At 46.2% G+C, this 20,000-nt stretch overlaps 1 protein-coding gene across 1 annotated transcript in view; it reads left to right on the forward strand.

Moving 5' to 3' along the window:
* The window catches only part of galns (galactosamine (N-acetyl)-6-sulfatase), a 33,031-nt gene that overhangs the window by 5,800 nt on the left and 7,231 nt on the right, over positions 1–20,000 (forward strand). Inside the window, exons 7-11 of the mRNA XM_083662484.1 lie at positions 665–792; positions 2,504–2,643; positions 2,804–2,907; positions 8,300–8,442; positions 10,812–10,914. Of these exons, the coding sequence (XP_083518610.1) occupies positions 665–792; positions 2,504–2,643; positions 2,804–2,907; positions 8,300–8,442; positions 10,812–10,914 (618 nt within the window). The remainder of the gene's footprint in view (positions 1–664; positions 793–2,503; positions 2,644–2,803; positions 2,908–8,299; positions 8,443–10,811; positions 10,915–20,000) is intronic.

Consider the following 20,000-nt stretch of genomic DNA (forward strand, 5'->3'; position numbering starts at 1 on the left):
GTTAATACATCTCTGCATGCTGGAGAGGTGTTAATACATCTCTGCATGCTGGAGAGGTGTTAATACATCACTGCATGCTGGAGAGATGTTAATACATCACTGCATGCTGGAGAGGTGTTAATACATCACTGCATGCTGGAGAGGTGTTAATACATCACTGCATGCTGGAGAGGTGTTAATACATCACTGCATGCTGGAGAGGTGTTAATACATCACTACATGCTGGAGAGGTGTTAATACATCACTGCATGCTGGAGAGGTGTTAATACATCACTGCATGCTGGAGAGGTGTTAATACATCACTGCATGCTGGAGAGGTGTTAATACATCACTGCATGCTGGAGAGGTGTTAATACATCTCTGCATGCTGGAGAGGTGTTAATACATCACTGCATGCTGGAGAGGTGTTTATACATCACTGCATGCTGGAGAGATGTTAATACATCACTGTATACTGGATAGGTGTTAATACATCACTGCATGCTGGAGAGGTGTTAATACATCTCTGCATGCTGGAGAGGTGTTAATACATCACTGCATGCTGGAGAGGTGTTAATCTGTTGTAACGGTCTAACACCTCCTGTCTCTACAGGAGGGTCTTGACTTCATATATCTCTGTACTGACAGTGCTGTAACAGTCTAACACCTCCTCCCGTCTCTACAGGAGGGTCTTGACTTCGTATCTCGTCAGGCTGCAGCCCACCAGCCCTTCCTCCTCTACTGGGCTGCCGATGCCACTCACGCTCCCGTCTACGCCTCCAAACGCTTCCTGGGACAGAGCCAGCGCGGCAGGTTATACCCTACCCACCATCGTATAATATCCATATTGTGATATGAGACGATATCGTCTGGGATTTTGGTTGTTGTTATATTGTGAAATAACTTGAATGTTACTTCTTCCTGGTCTTAAAGTGATAATTCAGAAGATTTCAGTTTTGTTCTCTTGGGTGACACCTATTGGCGATGAGTGGTAATTGCAGGTGAGATCCAAACAGTTCTATTATGTGACATTAGTCAGTTTGTTCGGCCATAGTAAACTTAACACACATAATGCTACAGTAGCAGAGACCGGAAAAAAGTAGCTTGTTATCCTACTTCACACAAGAGCTGTCAGGAACCTACAGTGACCTATCAGAGTGAGTCTATTGTGTTAGCTCCACCCACCCTGTGAACCTACAGTATCCTACAGAGTGAGTGTATTGTGTTCGCTCCGCCCACCCTGTTAACCTACAGTAACCTATCAGAGTGAGTCTATTGTGTTAGCTCCGCCCACCCTGTGAACCTACAGTAACCTACAGAGTGAGTCTATTGTGTTAGCTCCGCCCACCCTGTGAACCTACAGTAACCTGCAGAGTGAGTCTATTGTGTTAGCTCCGCCCACCCTGTGAACCTACAGTAACCTACAGAGTGAGTCTATTGTGTTAGCTCCGCCCACCCTGTGTCACCACAGACACCAAGTTCATAAATGCTGCAATAGTGAAAATGCAAAGGCTTCCATCAATGGCCCATAGGCTCAATCACCATTGTGTTAAGTCACTATTAGATAGATATTAGTGACTTAACACACATTTATTTAGATGAAAATCTAATGTATTATCACTTTTAAGCCACTGTTACGTTAAAGTGATACATTTTCTGAACTTCTTAGGCTGTTCTGGGTGAGTGACATGAACATTGATTTGTCATTTCCAAATGACTCATTACTAGGGGTGTCACGATACACTCAGCTCACGATACGATACGTATCACGATACTGGGTTCACGATAACGATACGATACGATACGATTTTAACAATATTTTTTTAAACTTGAATAATGACAATATATGACTGGAAAAGTAGTATTTTATTTGAAATGCACAAATACAAAACATGCTGTTGTGGGAAATTGTTATTACAATAACAACTAGAAAAAACATGAGATTGGAGATAAGGCTTATCTTGAAATAGAATGAGTTACACCGTCACTTAGATTTACTTTGAACTAAAAGGTTTCTCAGCAGTATAAATTCTCATTATCCATCTTCAGTTTTTCTTCAAACTCAAACAACAAGACTTTTCTTAATCTATTTTTTATGCATCTTCAGTTTTTCCTGTCAAGTAAACAGTTTTGCCAGAAACTCAATTGAATGGTTTCTCTCCTGTATAACTTCTCATGTGTCTCTTCAGAGACTTGTTCAACTGAACTACTTTCCACACATTGAACTTCAACAAACAAAGACGTTTCTTAGTCTATTTTTTGAATTTTTTTTTTTTTTTTTTTTTTGCGATATGAGATTTCATCTCAACGATACATATCGTGACGTTTTACTATCGCGAAATTTCGTGGGACGATATATTGTGACACCCCTACATTACTGATGACTAATGATGATTGTAAATAAATATCATCACATGAGTTGACACCCAGTCCAGTCCAGGATACAACAGATGCATCCAGGCGTTACTTGACTGCCTATCTAAAGGGGAAGTGTGTATGAGCTGTGATTGGCTGTGTGCCGCAGGTACGGTGATGCGGTGATGGAACTGGACGACAGCATTGGTCAGATCCTGTCACAGCTGATGACACTGGGCATCCAATCAAACACCTTCGTCTTCTTCACCTCGGACAACGGAGCTGCTCTCACGTCTGGCCCAAATGAGAGTAGGTGTCGCGCGCACGCACACACACACGCACACGCACACATGCACACACACACACACGCACACACACGCTCACGCACACACACACACACACACACACACACACAGGTTGTGAATGACCTGTTCTTTTATGTGTTTGTGTGCTTGTGCGTTGGACTCAGGTGGCAGCAACGGGCCGTTCCTCTGTGGGAAACAGACCACCTTTGAAGGGGGCATGAGGGAGCCGGCCATCGCCTGGTGGCCTGGACGCATCCCAGAGGGCACGGTGAGAAAACGAGAGGACCACTCACTCTGTCCAGGTCACAGAGGACCACTCACTCTGTAGATTAGCTGGATTCTTTGGTTGCTAGGTAGTTCAGGTTAAGGTTTACTGCTTTACGTCCGGGGATCGTTTACTGCTTTACGTCCGGGGATCGTTTACCGCTTTACGTCCAGGGATCGTTTACTGCATTACGTCCGGGGATCGTTTACCGCTTTACGTCCGGGGATCGTTTACCGCTTTACGTCCGGGGATCGTTTACCGCTTTACGTCCGGGGATCGTTTACCGCTTTACGTCCGGGGATCGTTTACTGCTTTACGTCCGGGGATCGTTTACTGCTTTACGTCCAGGGATCGTTTACCGCTTTACGTCCGGGGATCGTTTACCGCTTTACGTCCAGGGATCGTTTACCGCTTTACGTCCGGGGATCGTTTACCGCTTTACGTCCGGGGATCGTTTACCGCTTTACGTCCAGGGATCGTTTACCGCTTTACGTCCAGGGATCGTTTACCGCTTTACGTCCGGGGATCGTTTACCGCTTTACGTCCGGGGATCGTTTACTGCTTTACGTCTGGGGATCGTTTACCGCTTTACGTCCAGGGATCGTTTACCGCTTTACGTCCGGGGATCGTTTACTGCTTTACGTCCGGGGTCATTCAGCATCCAAGAAGTGTTGGAACTCCATAAACCCTTTGGATCAACTGTTCGTCTGAGTGCCAGCACTCCCTCTCTCTCTCTCTCACCCTCTCTCTTGCCCTCTCTCTCTCTTGCCCTCTCTCCCTCTCTCTCTCGCCCTCTCTCCCTCTCCCCCCCTCTCTCTCTCCCTCCCCCCCTCTCTCTCTCTCCCCACCTCTCTCGCCCTCTCTCCTTCTCTCTCTCCCCACCTCTCTCCCTCTCCCTCTGTCTCTCTCTCTCCCCACCCCTCTCTCTCTCTCGCCCCCTCTCTCTCCCTCTCTCTCTCTCTCTTGCCCTCTCTCTCTCTGTGTGACTCTCACTTTTTATTCCTCCATAAGCATGTGTGCATGGAAAGACCCCCCCTTCTCCAACGTACCCCCCCGCCCACACACACACACACACACACACACACACACACACACACACACACACACACCCACACCCTGATCCTCTAAGCCCTGTGCGTTCTGCAAATGACTTTTAATTGTATTAGGGCCGGCGGTGACACGGGGCTGTGACGCAGAGGGATTTGGCGTTTGGTAGCGTGGAGCGCAGGCTGCAGCGTGCAGCCGCTAAGCCTGCCAAGCCTGCCCCCTGGCTCATCTCTGAGGCGTGTGCAGGGCCCTGATAGCACCGCACAGGGCCGAGCGAGAGAGGGAGAGAGAGAGAGAGAGAGAGAGAGAGAGAGAGAGAGAGAGAGGGATTGGGAGAGAGAGAGAGAGAGAGGGATTGGGAGCGTCTTAAGCGGCTAATCTGTTTGTGTGTTTGCTGAGGTTGGATTGAGCCGTAATGAGGACTTCAGTATCTGAATATGCCAGGCGCTCGCAGGGGGGGGGGGGGGTGTTAAGGCGCTCGCAGGGGGGGAGGAGGGGGGGAGAAGGGGGGAAGGAAGCAGGAAGTTGGCACCGCCACACTGCCAGGGATGCTGTCCTGGTTGCACCTGTGCCACATTATGCTTGACCAGTACTCAAACTGTGTGTGTGTGTGTGTGTGTGTGTGTGTGTGTGTGTGTGTGGAGCTTGGGGGTCTGGATCCTCCCTGCAGCTCTCTGGGGGTTGTGATGACAAAGTGTCTTTGTTGCAGCTACTGTTGCTCTCTAGCTGTGGGCGTGGCTTCATCTGGAGGGGGGAGGGAGGGGGGAGGCACAGCGTCGCCCTCCCCCCTCCCTCCCCCTCTCTCTCTTATTTAGCATTGGGCTGAAATCTCTGTTGATCTGTAATTCTGCACGTTGAAAACATCCATAAGGTGTTAGAGCAAAGTGCTGGACACAACAAACAGCCATGCAAGCCTTTGTTAGTCGGGGGGCGGGGCTAGTTGAGGGCGGGGCTTCCAGCTGGGTTACTGCACAGGGGGTGGGGCTTCCAGCTGGGTTACTGTACAGGGGGCGGGGCTTCCAGCTGGGTTACTGCACAGGGGGCAGGGCTTCCAGCTGGGTTACTGCACAGGGGGCAGGGCTTCCAGCTGGGTTACTGTACAGGGGGCGGGGCTTCCAGCTGGGTTACTGCACAGGGGGCGGGGCTTCCAGCTGGGTTACTGCACAGGGGGCGGGGCTTCCAGCTGGGTTACTGTACAGGGGGGCGGGGCTTCCAGCTGGGTTACTGCACATGGGGCGGGGCTTCCAGCTGGGTTACTGCACAGGGGGCGGGGCTTCCAGCTGGGTTACTGCACAGACACACTCACATCTTAACAGTGTTAAGATGAGGAGATAAGTTGGCATACCTACCAACCAAGTGCATGATGGGAACATCACTCCTATATGGGGGGATGCCATTACAATTTACACACAGTCAGCAGAAACAAAACGCACATCTATATTTCAATTGTGTGTTTTGGTTTTATATGTATTTATTTCATTTGCATCTATGGCTGCATGCCAGAGACACAATCAGTCTCTCTCGTTAAGAAACATCAGCCAATAATCATGTTCTTTCAAGGAGGAAGTGTGCTCTTTTATTCAGGTGGGTGAAAAGGAGGTGTGGCGGAATGACAGCAGCGTGGATGGAGGAGGAGGGAGTCGGGTGCAGGTTCAGCATTCCCCCAGTGCCTGTGTGTGTGTGTGTGTGTGTGTGTGTGTGTGTGGGGGGGGGGGGGGGTTAGCCCCCCAACGTTGTGGAGCATCACAATCCCTTTTGTTGTGTTTTATCAAGCAGCAGACACACAGACAGAAGCCCCGCCTCCTCAGATAACCACCATCAGCACCACTCACACAACACAGAGAGAGAGAGAGAGAGAGAGAGACATTCACACAACACAGAGAGAGAGTGAGTTAGAGACATTCACACAACACAGAGAGAGAGAGAGAGAGAGAGAGAGAGAGAGAGAGAGAGAGAGAGACATTCACACAACACAGAGAGAGAGTGAGTTAGAGACATTCACACAACACAGAGAGAGAGTGAGAGAGAGACATTCACACAACACAGAGAGAGAGAGAGAGAGAGAGAGAGAGAGAGAGAGAGAGAGACATTCACACAACACAGAGGAAGACATGCACAGAGAGAGAGAGAGAGAGACATTAATACAGAGTGATGAGGCAGACATGCACAGAGAGAGAGAGAGAGTGAGAGACATTGATACAGAGTGATGAGGCAGACAGAAAGGGAAGAAGAAACAAAGGGTGAGGAAAGATGTGAGCTTCATGTAGACGACAAAAGAGAGCAGAGCTTAACGGAGGGGAAGGAAATGAAAGATGGCGGCACCTGAGAACACTTCCTCCCTCAGACCCGTCTGAGTTTGGAGGTTTGGCTTTTCGGTAGCACAAGTTCATATGAAGTGTGTGTGTGTGTGTGTGTGTGTGTGTGTGTGTGTGTGTGTGTGTGTGTGTGTGTGTGTGTTAGTTCCGTGGATGCAGAAGAAAAGGGAATTCATTTCAGTGCTTAGACGCTTTTGTGTGTGCGTGTGCATGCACATGTGTGTGTAATATGTGTGCGCGCGTGCATGCACGTGTGTGTGTGTGTGTGCGCGTGCATGCACATGTGTGTGTAATATGTGTGCGCGCGTGCATGCACATGTGTGTGTGTGTGTGTGTGCGCGTACATGCACGTGTGTGTGTGTGTGTGTGTGTGTGTGTGTGCGCGTGCATGCACATGTGTGTGTAATATGTGTGCGCGCGTGCATGCACATGTGTGTGTGTGTGTGTGCGCGTACATGCACGTGTGTGTGTGTGTGTGTACGTGCGCGCGCGCGCGTGTGTGCTGGCTGCCGATAGGCGCACAGCGGCACATGGCGGCGCAGCTGCACAGGCCTGATAGCACTATCTGATGGCGAGCGTAGCGTCTCCTCTCCTCGGCTCGCTCAGGAGAGAGAATGGAACGCGAGATCAAGGATGACAGTGAAAAAATGGCATTTTATCTGAAAAGAGTTCAAAGTTTATAAATAAAATAAAGCTTTTCGGTGCGACTGGGAAGAGGAGATAAAACGGCAGCTTGCTCCGTCTCCAGCCTGCTGCCTGCCCGGGCCTCGTCCTCTCCCTGCTCCTCCTCCTCCTCCTCTTTCTCCTCGCGCGCCTCCTCTTTCATATTCTGATTTATTTTTTATTTCCCCTCAAAACTCATTTAGAAAGAGAGGTTTTATAAGAAACCTGCAAACCCAGATTAGAGGGGAGACTGAAGACATGCAGCCCTTACCTACACGTGTACACACACACACACACACACACACACACGCTCGCACACAGACACACGCACACGCACGCACACACACACACACACACACACACACACACACACACGCGTGCGCACACACACACACACACGCACGCACACACACACACACACACACACACACATGTCCCTCTCTCATCATGACTATACATTGTTACCGTGTTGGCGTTCATAGGAGAAAATCCAGCGTGAAAGAGGATCCACGTGTCACGCCTGCGCTATTGAATTACTCACATTCTTGATTTGTGAAACGTGAATAAATCGACCCGCAGTGGCAGAAACAAGGAGGAGCCAAGTCATCAACAGACCAATCGTAGAGCTGCTCCATTGATGGCGAATGGGAGAGCAGCACAGTGACGCTCCGGGTGGTTTTACACAGAGCCGTGTAGATGGAAGAGTCGCGACATCTCCATTCACTCCAATGGACCAGTTTTTTACTCTCAAGAGTTCCAGGAAGTAAGGTCCTGGATTAAGCAGCACTGTCGAGTTGCAGCAAAATAGACAGTTTGTGTTGTACTCTGAAAGGGTTTTTTTGTCCCTTGAATCAAATTGTACATTATCAGCTTTATTTTAGCATGCAAAAGTAGCGCGAGACCCATTCCTGGCTGTTCATTGGCTAATGAGTCTCGCATTTTGGTCCTCCGCTGACGCCACTCTCTCTCTAGAGGACACTAGTTTTACAGAGACAACTTGCCTGTAAATAAATAAACAAACCCGTCAGCACTACTTGTGGATATCAAAGATCAAAGGTCAAGCTCGACATGGAGCAGTGCCGGGATTTGTCTCATGATGATGACATCACAGTTTAGAGGCGTGGCTGTGTCGTTCGAGAGTTGATCGTGTTCACAACTATTGGCTAAAAGAATAACTGAGGTCATTGAAATACAATGTAACCATCCTGGAAAACATAGAAAAGTCAGTGAAGTTTTTTCTTTTTACAGATTTATTTATTTTTTAATACTGTCAAATGTCACAAAAAGCTGTGGCAGTAGTGAAGTATTGGGGGGGTTCTCCTGGACAACCTGAGAGCAGCTGTATCTTGTGTCTCCTTGTGGTGGTGCAGGTGAGCTTCCAGCTGGCCAGTGTGATGGACCTGTTCAGCACCAGCGTGGCGCTGGCCGGCCTCAGCCCTCCTGACGACCGAGTCCTGGATGGACTGGACCTGACGCCTGTCCTGCTCAACCACACACACACAGTCACAGACAGGTCCGTGCACACACACACACACACACACACTCACAGACAGGTCCTGCTCAACCACACACACACTCACAGACAGGTCCGTGCACACACACACACACACACACACACTCACAGACAGGTCCTGCTCAACCACACACACACTCACAGACAGGTCCGTGCACACACACACACACACACTCACAGACAGGTCCTGCTCAACCACACACACACTCACAGACAGGTCCGTGCACACACACACACACACACTCACAGACAGGTCCTGCTCAACCACACACACACTCACAGACAGGTCCTGCTCAACCACACACACACTCACAGACAGGTCCGTGCACACACACACTCACAGACAGGTCCTGCTCAACCACACACACACACTCACAGACAGGTCCTGCTCAACCACACACACACTCACAGACAGGTCCGTGCACACACACACACTCACAGACAGGTCCTGCTCAACCACACACACACTCACAGACAGGTCCGTGCACACACACACACACACTCACAGACAGGTCCTGCTCAACCACACACACACTCACAGACAGGTCCGTGCACACAAACACTCACAGACAGGTCCTGCTCAACCACACACACACACTCACAGACAGGTCCGCGCACACACACACACACACACTCACAGACAGGTCCGTGCACACACACACACTCACAGACAGGTCCGTGCACACACACACACTCACAGACAGGTCCGTGCACACACACTCACAGCAGGTCCTGCTCAACCACACACACACAGTCACAGACAGGTCCGTGCACACACACACACACACACTCACAGACAGGTCCTGCTCAACCACACACACACACTCACAGACAGGTCCGTGCACACACACACACTCACAGACAGGTCCGTGCACACACACTCACAGACAGGTCCTGCTCAACCACACACACACACTCACAGACAGGTCCGTGCACACACACTCACAGACAGGTCCTGCTCAACCACACACACACACTCACAGACAGGTCCGTGCACACACACACACTCACAGACAGGTCCGTGCACACACACTCACAGACAGGTCCTGCTCAACCACACACACACACTCACAGACAGGTCCTGCTCAACCACACACACACTCACAGACAGGTCCTGCTCAACCACACACACACACTCACAGACAGGTCCTGCTCAACCACACACACACACTCACAGACAGGTCCGTGCACACACACTCACAGACAGGTCCTGCTCAACCACACACACACACTCACAGACAGGTCCGTGTGCATGCTACAGTAGCTCCTGTGGGATTTGGGTGGTCAGATAGAGACGTGGCTATAGCTGAACGCGTCTTCACTAAAGCTGAATGAACGTACATTCAAGCCATTGGCCAAACGAGTTCCCACAATGCCGATTAAGCCCGTCACCACCAGATGGCGCTCTCTCTCTGTATTCCACAGCAGGCCGGAGTTTAAATCTGCTGTCGTCGGGCGACATTCCGCGCTGCCCACCAGAGACCTGGTGCTGCCCACCAGAGACCTGGTGCTGCCCACCAGAGACCTGGTGCTGCCCCGCCTAGGCACCTCATTTCCCGTTGAATAATTGAGTCTTGCGGCTCCTCGAGATTTACCAAATGTATAAAATTCGGAAGTGAAACGAGTCACTTCGCGGGGGGCGGGGCTGTGTGACGTTCAAAACGATTGATCCACACTCGAAGTCGTTCTTCCTCGATGTGTTCGTGAGCTTTGAGATGGTCATGTGGAAACAACATGGACGCTACAAAAAGAAGATGTGTTGTATTTGATTGCTCAGAACTTTGAAACAACGCATTGATAGATTTTCCCGTTTTTTGCGTGACAACAAAGAGCGACGGACGCGGTCGGGGGACTCATTTTCCCCCGACGACACATGAATGCTGCGCACGTTCCGTCACTGCCAGAAGCTCCCCAGAAGGGGGAGACAAAGGTTCCGCACGATAAAAGTGACACACTCCAACTTTAAGGAGCCTGCAGGCAGACGATCAGGAACTTTCATGTTCCTGAGAGGGAAGCTTCATTTGATGATGTCAGAGAAGAACCCAAGGCAGACTTTGTGCTCGTGTGGATCAGAGATTTGTGATGTTTGGGAGAGTTTGAGGCGCCAGAAAAGTTCATGATCCTCACTGGATGGTGGAAAGAATATAATAGAAGTGTGGTATCAGACAGTATTGAAGAGTAGATCTAAAGGTGAAGTGTAGGTAATAATTCAAATGTAAATAAATTAAAAATATTGGGATTTGATCTGGGTTAAGGTTAGAGTTTGACCTGAACAAGCTTGGGACAGATCAGAGTGAAAAAAAATTCTTCTTCTTCTAAAATGAGAAGAACCTCTCTAACAAGCCCACTTCTCTCACCGTCGTCACCAGGCCCATCTTCTATTACCGTGGCAACGAGATGATGGCTGTGAGGCTTGGACCATACAAGGCACACTACTGGACCTGGAGCAACTCATGGGAGGAGTTCAACGCGGTGAGGTTCGGTTCTTCAACATGCTCTTCCTCTTCCCCTCCGTCCTCCTCCTCCCTCTGTCTGTGTCTCTCCTAATCTGACTCAAACGCGCTGAAACACTTTCTCTCCGCCGGCGTTAATATCTCGAAAAATAGCTCATCGGTTGACTGCCGAGTACATCGGCGGGCTAATGAATACGAATGAGGAGACCCCGTCATCAGCCCAACTCGTGTCATTCATCAAGCAGCTTGACATGTTTGTTCTAACTCCAGTGGAGAAGATCTCGCGTCTCTCCATTTATATACTTTGGCACCATGGAGGCTGAAAGGGAAGAAAGGCAGGTGCAGGCAATGTGGAGGAAGCACCTCCCCAGGCTATAATTACATCAAACCCAGTGCTGATTAAATGTATCGGGGGCATCAGGACAAATGTGGAAGCGCACACTTTAGGAGGAGAAGAGCGAATGGGGACTTCGCTGGCTGTTCTGATCCGATCCCCCCCGAGGGGAGGAAGTGTGGCTCCTTCTCTCACTCCTCGATATCCTTAAAAACGCATCCCTCTCTCTCTCTCCCGGGCCCTCTTCTTCTCCTCTCCTCTCTTCTCCTCCTCTCTTCTCTTCTCTTCTCCTCTCCTTCTCCTCCTCTCTCCTCTCCTCTCCTCCTCTCTTCTCCTCTCCTCTCCTCTCTTCTCCTCTCCTCTTCCTCTCTCCTCTCCTCTCCTCCCCTCTCCTCTCGTCTCGTCTCCTCTCTTCTCCTCTCCTCTCTTCTCTTCTCTTCTCCTCTCTTCTCCTCTCCTCCTCTCCTCCCTCTGCGTTTCGAGCGATCCAGTTTGTTTTATGCCCCATCGCTCGTTTAAATTGCTCGCTCCTTCAGGGCCGCTGAATCAATAGCAGCCTCCTTTATCAGCTCATGTGAACTGGAGTGGAACTTCACAAATAATGGCGTTTGATTGCCTGTGAGTTGCCTATCGATTGGGGTGTGTGTGTATGCGTGTGTGTGTGTGTGTGGGGGTGGGAGGGGGAGTGTGTGCGTGTGCACACACAGATATACATGTGCAATTCTCCTTACACGTGTGTGTCTGTGTGTATGTTTGTATGTATTTATGAAGTGGCTGTTGTTGATCTCAGACAGTGAAAGTGAAATCTCCAGTCTATTTCTCTATCATGTCATTATGATGGTTGAATTCTCAACTTGCTCATCTCATGTCATGTAACTCAAAAGACATTTTTTACAAGCGACAGAAATGTAAACAAAACACAACATTGAGAAAGATACACCGCGCATCACATTTAGCCATCACATACAGTCATACTTTGTGTCAACAGCTTTTGTCAATCAACTTGAAAATATGTTTAATATTCTGTGTTTTGGCCATTTTAACTTTGATTTGGATTAAAGATCGTGCCTTAATTGTGCTACTGTTTCATTAGCTTATGAAATGACCTTAAAGGGACAGCTCACCCTAAAATCCAAAATACATATTTTCCCTCTCACCTGCAGTGCTATTTATCCATCTATATCGTTTTGTGTTAGTTGCCTGAGTTTTGGAGATATCAGCCCTAGAGATGTCTGCCTTCTCTCCAATACAATGGAACTGGATGGCACTCGGCTTGTGGTGCTCGAAGCACCAACAAAATACATTTGAAAAACTCAACAGCAATGTCTCTTTCCAGAAATCATGACCCGGTTCCTTAAGATAATCCACAGAGTTTGTTGTGAGCAGTTTCATGTAGGAACTATTTTCTTTTGCAGTCTCATGTAGGAACTAGCTAGCAGCTAGCAGGTGTAGTTCGGTCAAAAGAAAATAGTTCCTCCATGAAACTGCTCATAACAAGGTCTGTGGATTATCTTGAGTAACGGGGTCATGATTTCTGGAAAGAGACATTGCTGTTGAGTTTATCAAATGTATTTCTTTGGCACTTTGAGCACCACAAGCCGAGTGCCATCCAGTTTCATTGTATTGGAGAGAAGGCAGAAACTCTGCGGCCGATATCTCCAAAACTCAGGCAACCAACCCAAAACGATATAGATGGATAAATAGCACTACAGGTGAGAGGAAAAATATGTATTTTGGATTTTACGGTGAGCTCTCCCTTGAACCCTCAAATCAGCATCCAGTCACACACGTCATATCAAACACCTTTTTCACTGAATCATGTTCTCTTGCTCGCCCTGACGTTTTGTCGATGCATAAAGATCATGGTGTTTTCTAGGCCCACGATGGTGAGAGATAAACAGGAGGAGAGAGACGTGTGTCTGTGTGAAGCAGAAGGAAATGACAGGTTAATCTGAACCTGTGAGACGTCTTTCTCTGTCCTGGCAGCGTTCATGTGCTCCAGCCATGGGGAAAATGAGACATTTCACACTAGGCTTAAATGGCTCTCATCAAACTCTCTGGAGGCAGAGAGAGAGAGAACGTGTGCTGATGTTCATATGGTGAAATGTATTTTGTTGTGTCTGAGATGTTGAGTAACCTATGCATTCAGTAGCAGCTTTCATACAAGCTGCAATAGCTTTTTTGTTACCTCCCCCCCAACAAACAGTTAGAGGTGAATGAAAAGCGATAAAGACCTGTTTCCATCATACCTGGATACTTATTTATTGGTATTTATTGTAGGGCTGGGCGATACCAAAAATCACATGTCAGTATTTTTGGGCAGAATGGCGAAGCACAATCTAGTTGACAATATACAGTATATCTAAATGTTCAGTTGTAACTTGGTACTTTCACAAAATATTTAGATTTGGATAAATAATCCTCAGTAATGTGGATATAATGACTTAAGTGGGTAAAGGCAAATAATAACAGCTAGAACAGTCTGGTAAGTTCAGAAAATATCATCACTTTACTGTAATGCAGCCTTTAAAACCAGGAAAAGACGACACTTATGCCATATGCAGTGTTTCCCAAGCCATGGGTCGGGACCCAATTTAATTTAATTTAATTTAATTTAATTTAAAGTTACGTGGGGGGTGGGTCGCCAACTGGTCATCATGGCAACCCATTACCGTCTGTTTTTTGTGAGTTTGGGTCCCAGGGAGACACAAAATGTATCTTTTGGGTCCCGAGATGAAAAGGTTTTTGGAACCCCATACAGTGTTAGGATATCCAAAATCTAAGATGATATCCGGTCTCATATCACGAACGATATCGCTATAATATTGATATATTGCCCAGCCCTAATTTATTGGTATGAATGCTTTTGTAGAGAGGGACAAGAGATGGGTGAGTGGGTGAATCCATTTCGTGTAAAAAGTGTCACCTGTAGGTCAATTTGTGACAGAGGTAATGTCAGTTGGGCAGTTGTCAGTTGTCAGTTGGGCAGTGTGTGCGTGTGCCATAGGTCATGAGCCAGATATCAACTCATTAATGCGTCCTTGTTTGCAGAGCCCATTGACTTCATTCTTGTTTTAGAAAAGTGCTATATAAACAAAGTTGTGTTCTTCTAGTTTGTGAGGTGTTTCCAAAAAGCCAATAATAATAATAATAATAATAATAATAGCACTCTTCATAATGATCGTAGATAACCGCTCTTAGAAAGCTACGTGCATCTTGACAAGGAAGACAAGCAGAGATCCTTTTATATCAGTCATTTCCAACCTGTGGGCTGCAAAGGTATTGCAAGTGGCCCGCCAGATCATTTGCAAAACATTACGATTTTCGTAATAATAATAATAATTATTGTTATTATTATTATTATTATTGTTATTGTTATTATTATTATTATTATTATTATTATTATTATTATTATTATTATTATTATTATTATTATTATTATTATTATGTACAGTATGACTGATACTGGTATTTAGCCTATTGCAGACAGCGCCTCACTTTGAGTTTCTGCTTTCTGTGTGGTGCTGATGGACAGCTCCTTTGATCATGAAAGTAAAAAGTGCTCTGAGAACGCATTATTTGGCCTCTGTACGGTTTACCCTCGGATATTTTGGGCCGCGGACATTTTTGAGATTTTCAAGTGGGCCATGAGTGGGTCATGTCTTTATATTTTGCCCGTTAGTGAGCTCTGTATAAATGGATGGCTCAGCTGTGGTGATGGTGTGCTTCAGGAGAGTGGACCACTGAGTCCTGATAAGGAAAAGAAACGTCTTTGTGTGCTGAGGGAACCTTGTAAGAGGAGACAGTTGTCAATTGCGTTGTTCGATCGCTGCGGCTGGAGTGGGGTTGCTTTTGGAGAAGGGACAGTCAGCCAGGGGAATATTCAATAGCTTGCCAACATGCACTGAAACCAGTCATGTAGGGCCTACACGACGTGCACAGTTGCCTACATTATAGGCAATTGTGCACGTTGTTTTTGTCTAGTGGCCTCGATACGCGATATCGGGTTAACGATGCAATGAAACCACGATATACGATGTAATAAATCAAAGTTCAGTGACCACAAAGGCTTATTTTTGACACACAAATCTTTCCAGCCATGGCATCGGCTTTCTAAAATCTAAACAACCATTTCAAAAAATATTATTTTCAAAAAATATTATTTCAAAAATAATATCATCTTTATGGAGAGCTTGTGGAATTGTGATGCGTCATGTGTGATGTTACTACAGCAGAATAAATGCCCCACGACACATTTGGTCCTTTTTCTATTGCAATCAATTGCATTTCGATATTGTCCCCACCCCTAACTACGACCATGGTGAAAAAGATTACATTACATTACGTCATTTGGCAGACGCTTTTATCCAAAGCGACTTACAATAACACATTTTTGTCAGCAGCAGAGCAATCGACTATGCAACACAGTCTATGACAACTACAACTTCTGAAGGAACAGTGGTAAAGTTTTGTTAAGTTTTGTTTTTTTGGTTTTTTTAAGAGCGAGAGAGAAAGAAGTTAGTTTCAAGAAGGGCCCAGGTGGAGCCTGAAAAGGTGTGTCTTTAGTCTTTTCCGAAAGATAGGCAGTGATTCGGCCGTCCTGACCGAAGGTGGAATATCTATTGTTTCCTACAGCCACAATCGACACAAAACTATGATTATTATATATATGATATTCCTCTCCAGAAATCATCCTTGGAGATTTATTTTCTTCTTTTCTACTACTGGATAAAAGTAAGCACCAAAAATATTTCCTTTCCCAAGTCCCTCCCAGCGCCCCCCCCGGCTGCTCCGGCACCTTATCTTGTAACGGGGGGGGACTCCTGTGCCGGGGTTTGGAAGCAGCAGCCGGGTCGTATCTCCAGCATTCATGTCGGGGGAGATATGGACTTCTTCTTGCTGTTCTGTCTCGGGTACGAGAGACAGAGGAGGGGAGATACACACAGCGTGGCTTTTCCTGCTTCTCCACTGGGATGCGTCTCTTTGCATTTCTAAGACCTGGGCTTCAAAAGAGCGTCTGGGCGAGTGTGGATCATAGGAGACTCAGCGGGGGGGAAGGGGGGGGGGGGGGTTTCATTTCTCTCTCTCTCCCTCCTTATATATACTGTATGTATTTGGAGGTGCTGTCTGTTGAGCACTCCCAGAGGGGGGCAGGAGCAGTGCCTTACAGATGAACGCTCTCTCAATATTAGTGTGTGTGTGTGTGTGTGTGTGTGTGTGTGTGTGTGTGTGTGTGTGTGTGAGAGAGCAGATCTCAAAGGGGGTTCTGTAGGGGTCCTTTATGATGCACCAACAGCAGCACATCAGTGTAACACCAGAAAGCAGTGGTCTAAACATTTTTTATTGACTAATGCCAAATCAAATTGGACAAACAACGATTATTACCCATGAAATATTTATTTACAAAAATAATTCAGGAATGAATTTGAAACTTTGCAAAATGACTACATGAAAGCAGAGACACACCCACTTTTTGTATCGTTTTAGGCGCTATGTTTGCGATAACAACGTATGGTTGTCACAAAATCCCGAGGCACACCTGGACTCGAAGGCACACGCACCATTTGAGAACCACTGCAGTGCCGCAGGGATGACATATTTTTGTAGGCTTACCCAGAAGTCCCTGCACTTCCTGGTTCTTAGGTGTAAATGTCAATGCGATTTTTGTATGGGAATTTCGGTTACAAATGCATGGAAATAAGGTCTGTGGTTAACAAACGTTTCTCAAACAGGGAACTTTGTGTTCAATAAGATCATCTTCACAAATGAGGACCACGCACTTTCATGACCTTTGAAGTGTTTTCTGAAAATCACGTTTAAAAAATAAAACGTATTTTAGAGAGGCATGGCAGGAAGAACTTGGTACTGAATTATCTGATATTATATGGGAAAGGAGCCTGTCGGTTGTACAACTCTGCTCAGTTAATAGCAGACATCAGCTGATCCACTTTAAAGTCGCTCACCGTCTCCATTACTCCAAGCATAGGCTACATAAGATATATCCCTCTGTCTCACCGCTACTGTATGTGATAGGTGTCAGGGGTCGGAGGGCACATTGTCACATGCTTTTTGGTTCTGCGCTTCACTGTCCGGATTCTGGGCTAAGATATTTGACTGGTACTCGAAGGCTTATAAAATAACCCTTCAGCCCGAAGCAGAACTTGCCATCTTCGGCTGCTCGGAACTCTCTCTGGACTTCCCCACAACTGTGCAGCAATCTCTGACGCAAGGGACAATTGTTGCCAAAAAACTAATGTTGAAAGAATGGAAGTCTTCTACTTCGCCTTCTTTTCAACTGTGGCTGACGGAAATGACCTCTGTTATACGGATGGAGAGGATTAGGTTCCTGAGGACCGACTCACTAAAGAAATTCTTTGCCATTTGGGGCCCGTTTCTAGCCTACCTTGTTGAGGTTGCGGGAGACGGATGAGCACAATAATATACCTCTTGTAAAAATATAAGCACCTTACATGACTGGTAGCACTGAATGTTGAAAATGTGTATTTATTTTTATTTTTGTGTTTGTTTTTGTTTTTTCCGTTCTGTGTCTGAGCCTGTTTGTCTTGTTCATATGTTGTTCTGAAAAACTGAAAATAAAATATATAAAATAAAAATAAATAAAACGTATTTTACACTTTGAAAATCCTAAAAGCGCTCCTCATTTGTGAAGATGATGTTGCTGAACAGTGAACACAAAGTTGGCTGTTTCATAAACCTCTCGTATTCCTTCCTATCCAAACGCCACTTTTTCAGTCCGATTATAGTCGTTGCCTCCAAACGACACTTCATCATCCGTCCAGATGTCTATAATCTGATGCATAAATCTGATAATAAACACGCGGGTCGTTCACGTCGACGTGGTGCGATCTAGGCCCGGCGTTTTCCTCGTTAAAAGCCTATTTGAGATGAGCTAATGACTTTTGAATGGGACTGAAGCCGTGCTGCAGAGCCCCTTAATTGCCTGCTGGATTAGACGTGCGCTTGAATAAGCAGCACAGCCAAACATTAGTGCTCCTGAACACTCCCGCCTGCAGCTCAGCCCTGAACGTGGGTTCTCCTTCCCACACACACGCACTTTGCAATCTTCTCACGCGTCTTCTATGAGCAGAACCTGATCTCAAACCACCTTTTAAATAAGGGAAGCACTAACGTGCAGGTTTGTGGCTGGTTACATTGAAACAGGGTAGTGATGGTGGCCTGCGGTGGTGCTCAAAGGGGGATCTGGGGACCCCCCCGGGGGGCATTGAGGGGGTTTCAGGGGGTCCCCAGCAAAAAGAGGTAGTCATTTATTTTCACTAGAATTCCAACCATACTTAAAACTATCAAAGACTGACTATCTGCCAGACTCAGATGTTATGATGTCCTTTGAAGAGCTGGAGAGTAAATTTGATCTTAATAGAAGGCATTTCTACAAATACCTTCAGATTAGAAATTTTGTTTAGAGCAAATCAAAACAATATATTGACCAAACCCCTACACACACATTTAGCAGAAATGATGACAGGTGACAGTCTGAGAAAGGGAATCGTATCAGGTTTTTATTGTTTACTTACATCTCGCTCATCTGAGAACTCATGATATAAGCTGAATGCTTGGAAGGAAAACTTAGAACTTGAAATTTCAGAGGAAGATTGGGAAACCGCTTGTGAGGAAGTTCATATCCTATCTATAAATTCACGACTTGAATTGATACAATACAAATGGTTAATACGGATGTATGTGACCCCAGTGGATCTAAATCGATATAACAAAAACATACCTGACATATGCACAAAATGTGCAGAGGAAAGAGGAACTCTCTTTCATTGCATTTGGCAATGTAGAAAAATTCAGCTATTCTGGGAAGAGGTAAGAAGTATGATCGAGGAGATTATTTCAAAACCAGTTTTTTTGGACCCCAAGCATTTTCTGCTAGGTTTATACCCAGAGAATCACAGTTATAGTAAAAGTGAAATGAAATTTATGGATCTCGGGTTGCTCAATGCCAAAAAATGTATTGCATTGTTGTGGAAAATGGTTCACAGACCAAGCTCAACTCAATGGATAAGACAGATGCTGTCAAACCTTCCACTAGAAAAAAATACTTACATATTGAAAGCTAAACAACATATATTTGAAGATATAAGATAAAAAAAGAGGTAGCTGTCCAGTGTGGTTGCAGGAAGTTCCCCAGGTGTTGAATGGAGCAGAGAAAGACATCCGAGGCACTCTGAATAATATTAAAAATCCTTTATTCTAAACGGGGATACCAACGTGTTTCGACTCGAATATATTTGAAGATATTTGGATGCCATTCATTAGTTATGTTGGTAATTTCAATTTAGCAGATGATCAAGCGAATAACTAGGTTTTGTGATGGCAGTGCAGTTCCTGAAGCTAGAATGTCTTTTTGATACCTTGTTATTTCTTTATTTTCTTTACCTGTATGACATTTAATTAAGAATTTTTATATGGTTTAAGATTACCTATGTACAAATTGGAGGAGCAGAGGTGTGGTGGTTGTTGTTGGTGGTGTTGTTTTGTCTGTATGTATTGTAAAGATAACAAATTGTAAATAAAAACATTTTGGTAAAGAAAAAAAGAATTCCAACCATAAGTAACACAATGACAGAGTGACTATTTTAGGTAATGAGTTTGGGACAAGATCTTATCAAACGGGCCTGGGGGTCCGTGGTCTAAGTTGTGTCAGGTTAGGGGTCCTTGGCGTGAAACAGTTTGAGAACCAGCCTAAGTGCACGTTCACACCGATGGTTTCACATTCTGTTCTATTT

Source organism: Poromitra crassiceps (assembly GCF_964638095.1).
Source record: "Poromitra crassiceps genome assembly, chromosome: 28".
NCBI lineage: Eukaryota > Metazoa > Chordata > Actinopteri > Beryciformes > Melamphaidae > Poromitra > Poromitra crassiceps.